Here is a 3,354-nt window from a genome sequence, read left to right as displayed (position 1 = left end):
TCATCCGCGCGAGAGCGCGATGAATGCCGCCTTCGCCGTGGTGCGGGGGGGAAAGCCAGCGGGCGACAATTCGCGCCAACCGCACGCCTCGAACTGCTTGAGCCACCAACCGCGAGGCTGCACCGTGAGGTGGAGTGTAAGCTCCGCGCCGTCCAGCGACATCTTCCGCCCCTCGGGAACCGTGGAGATGCGGAGGAAGAGGAGGGAGCGGACGACGCGCGAGACCTCGGCAACAACGCGCGGGACGTCGGCGGGGCGAAGGTGCTCGAGGACGTCTGCCGACACGCCCGCTTCGAAGAAGGCGTCGGCAAAGGGGAGCGCCGTGAGGCTCGCGCGCTGGAGGCAGGCCGGGGCGCCACCATGCGTCGCGCAGCGCCGGCCGCGGCCTAGTTGGAGCGCCTGCTCAATCGACGCGCCAGAGACGTCAACGCCGTAGGCATCGAAGCCGGCGTCGGCGAACGCCTCGACGCCGTGACCAAGCGAGCAGCCGAGCGACACGAGCCGGATGCCCGTGCGCGCGCCGTAGTGCCGCCGGAGGTGCGGCGCCAGCGCAGCCTCTAACGAACGGTTCGGGTCATGGTACGCATGCGCGCGGTCGAGGCGGTCGTAGACCTTGTAGGCGTCGGGCGTCCCGATTGGTTCGCCAACGTCGGGCGTCCCGATTGGTGCGCCAACGCGGTGGCCCTCGAGCCCGAGGCCCAGGAACGGAGAGAGCGAGTAGATGAGCAAGCCCGGGTACCGCGCCTGGAGGAGGTCGCGGAGAACGAGCGTGTCGTGGGTGATGTTGATTGCACCAATGTCGCCCGATAACCACGCGGCGTAGGCGGCGCGGCCTGTGACGCTGCCACGGCGCGACTTGCGGGGCAGCGCCCAGGACTGGGCCAGCGTCGCGCTGTCGTGGTAGCCGCCGAAGTTTGCCTCGCCGTCGAGAAGCGCAAGGTCGTGGCCGCAGACGATGATGCGCGCCGCGCCGAGGTGAGCCGCGAGGTGGATCGCGGTCGTGATTGTCGAGTCGCTGACGACAAGCCGGTCGCCGGGCGGCGGCAGGCCCTCGAGCCGCGAGCCGTTGCAACGCTGTGTGTGACACGCGTGGTCCGCCACGACGATGCGGCCCGCGTCCAGCTCGGCGCTGAAATGCGTTAGGACCGTGCGCGCGTTCTTCCAGCCCTGGCCGCCCTTGTGGCCGCGCGTGACGACGTGCGTCGTGCGGTTGCCCGCGGCTGCCAGGATGTCGCGGAACGCGTGCGGCTCCAGGTCCTTGCGCACGAGGTAGGTGAGTGCCCTGACGTGCCGGTTGACCTGGTTGACGCCGACGGTGACGCGGCCGCGGAAGAACGCCGGGTCCACGAAGCCGAGCGTTCGACCCGATCCGAGCACGTAGACGTCGGCACCCGCATGCCGGCCCTCCAGCGCGCGCAACGTCGTCCGCGCCGCGCGCTTTTTGAGCGATTCGCGCGTTGAGAGGTCGCGCCGCCGCCGCACAACGGCTGGCGCCCAACGCAGCGCATTCGCCGCCGCAACGGCCGCGAGCTGCCGCTGCGCGTCGACAAGCGCCGCGTGTACGGCGCTGCGGTTCGCATCGATGGCGTCAAGCACGCCCGTCAGCTCCTCGGCGAGGCCCGGGCCGCCGCGCAGCCGCCGCGCGGGCGCCAGCTCCACGGACCACTCCGGGTGCCCGACGTCGCGCGCGAACGCGCGGACCTTCTCGTGCGTCACGAGCGAGATCGTCGCGACGTGGAGGCCGAAGGGAATCATGACGCCGTGGCCGCGGCTCGAGGCCGCCACCGTGACGCTGCGGTAGTAGTCGACGACCTGCAGCCAGTCGCGCTGCGAGGGCTGCGGGCCGTCTCCTCGGCGTCTTCGCGTATTCGCGTTGAAAGTTATCGTCTCAAACGGGAACGCGCGCGTCCCCTGGAGGCGGTGGAGGAGGCGCCGGTCCGACGTCGCCTGGAGGACGACGTGGACGGTCCAGCCCGCGGCGTGCGCGCCCGCGAGCCAGGCCTCGAGCGCCGCGAGCACCGCCTCCTGGTCCGCCGGCGGCCCGAGCCGGAGGCCGAGCTCGTCGTCCGCGAGGTTGACCGCGAGCACGCCGCGGCCGCCGGCACCGGCGCGCGGCGTGCGGAGGAGCGACTCGGACGCGAGGCACGGCTGGAGCGTCGCGAGCAGGGTCGTCGCGCAGGACTGGTAGTGGAGCGGCAGGTCCGGCGCTTGCGCGGCGACGGCGCTGAGGCTGTAGGACTCGCGGAGCGTCACGTAGCCGCCGCCGTGCGTGCGCGCGGCGAGCGCGGCGAGCGAGGCGAGGTATGCGGCCCACTGCGCGGCGGGCGGCTCGGCCTGACCGCGGAACGCGTTCCAGCCCACTGCGAACAGGAACACGGGCGCCTCGAACCCCAGCAGGTGCGCGCGGTGCACGGGCCACTGCCAGCCCGACACGTTCTGGCGCGCGTGCGCGTTCGCCGGGTAAAACAGACCGCCGCCGCCGACGAGCACCGCGCTCGCGGCGGCGTCCGCGTCCTCGACGTCGCGCGCGGACGTCGGCACCCGGACCTCGCGAAGCGCCCAGGCCGGCGCCGCGCCGAAGAAGTACTCGACGGCCATGCGCGTCGCGCGCGGCAGGACGCTGTCGCCGGCGTTCTTCTGGACGCCCGTCGTCGAGTAGTGCACGAACGTGCCCAGGCCCCGCCGCCCGGTATCGCAGAGCGGCGCGAACCGCCCCGCCGCGTCCGCCGCACCGACGAGCTCGCAGAACGACGCCGCGCGCCATGATAGCGGCCCTGCGCACGCGGCTGGCGCGACCGGCGCGCGCCGGAACGCGTGGAGCGCAACGCCGTCCCACGCGGCTAGCGCGTCGTCGAGCCCGGCCGCGCGCGGCACCGGCGCGGCCAGCGCGGCGCCATGGAGGACGAGCATATACACCCAGACACCCAGACACCTGTAGGGGGGGTGTTGGTCCCAACGGCGCCTCTTTGCGTTGGTTGGGCCCGAAATTCTTTTTGCTCTGAGGAAGCCGTCGCCCGCGCCTCGCCTGTCGCGTGAATCGTGTCGTGCGACCGCCTTGTCTTGTTCTAAAATTCTTTTTGGCGGGGGCGGGCGGGTGCACGGAGCTAAGTGCCTCGCCGCCCTCGCAGGAGTCGCTTAGGCGGCTCCCGTGGTGTACCTGTGTTCGTGCCAGTGCGCGCCAGTCCCGTGCCTAGTCCCGAGTGAATCGCGTTCTAAAATTCTTTTGGCGGCGGGCGGGGCGGCAGCCGTCGGAACGCCGGCGGGGGCGGTGCTCGAGCGAGCGGGCGCGAAGGCCGGGCGAGGCGGCGGGCGGCGGGCGGGGCGGCGGGCGAGGTGGCTGGCGTCGTGTGCGCG

The 3,354-nt window shown here is 72.4% G+C and overlaps 1 protein-coding gene across 1 annotated transcript in view; it reads right to left on the bottom strand.

Moving 5' to 3' along the window:
• Nucleotides 1-3,354, bottom strand: part of EMIHUDRAFT_465670 (hypothetical protein) — a gene marked incomplete at both ends in the record, with an annotated part of 3,914 nt that continues 560 nt past the window's right edge. The window contains one exon of the mRNA XM_005760296.1: nt 1-2,932. Within this exon, the coding sequence (XP_005760353.1) occupies nt 1-2,932 (2,932 nt within the window). The remainder of the gene's footprint in view (nt 2,933-3,354) is intronic.

The sequence above is a fragment of the Emiliania huxleyi genome (assembly GCF_000372725.1).
Source record: "Emiliania huxleyi CCMP1516 unplaced genomic scaffold EMIHUscaffold_76, whole genome shotgun sequence".
Taxonomy (NCBI): domain Eukaryota; phylum Haptophyta; order Isochrysidales; family Noelaerhabdaceae; genus Emiliania; species Emiliania huxleyi.
This window is presented reverse-complemented; position numbering and strand designations above follow the sequence as displayed.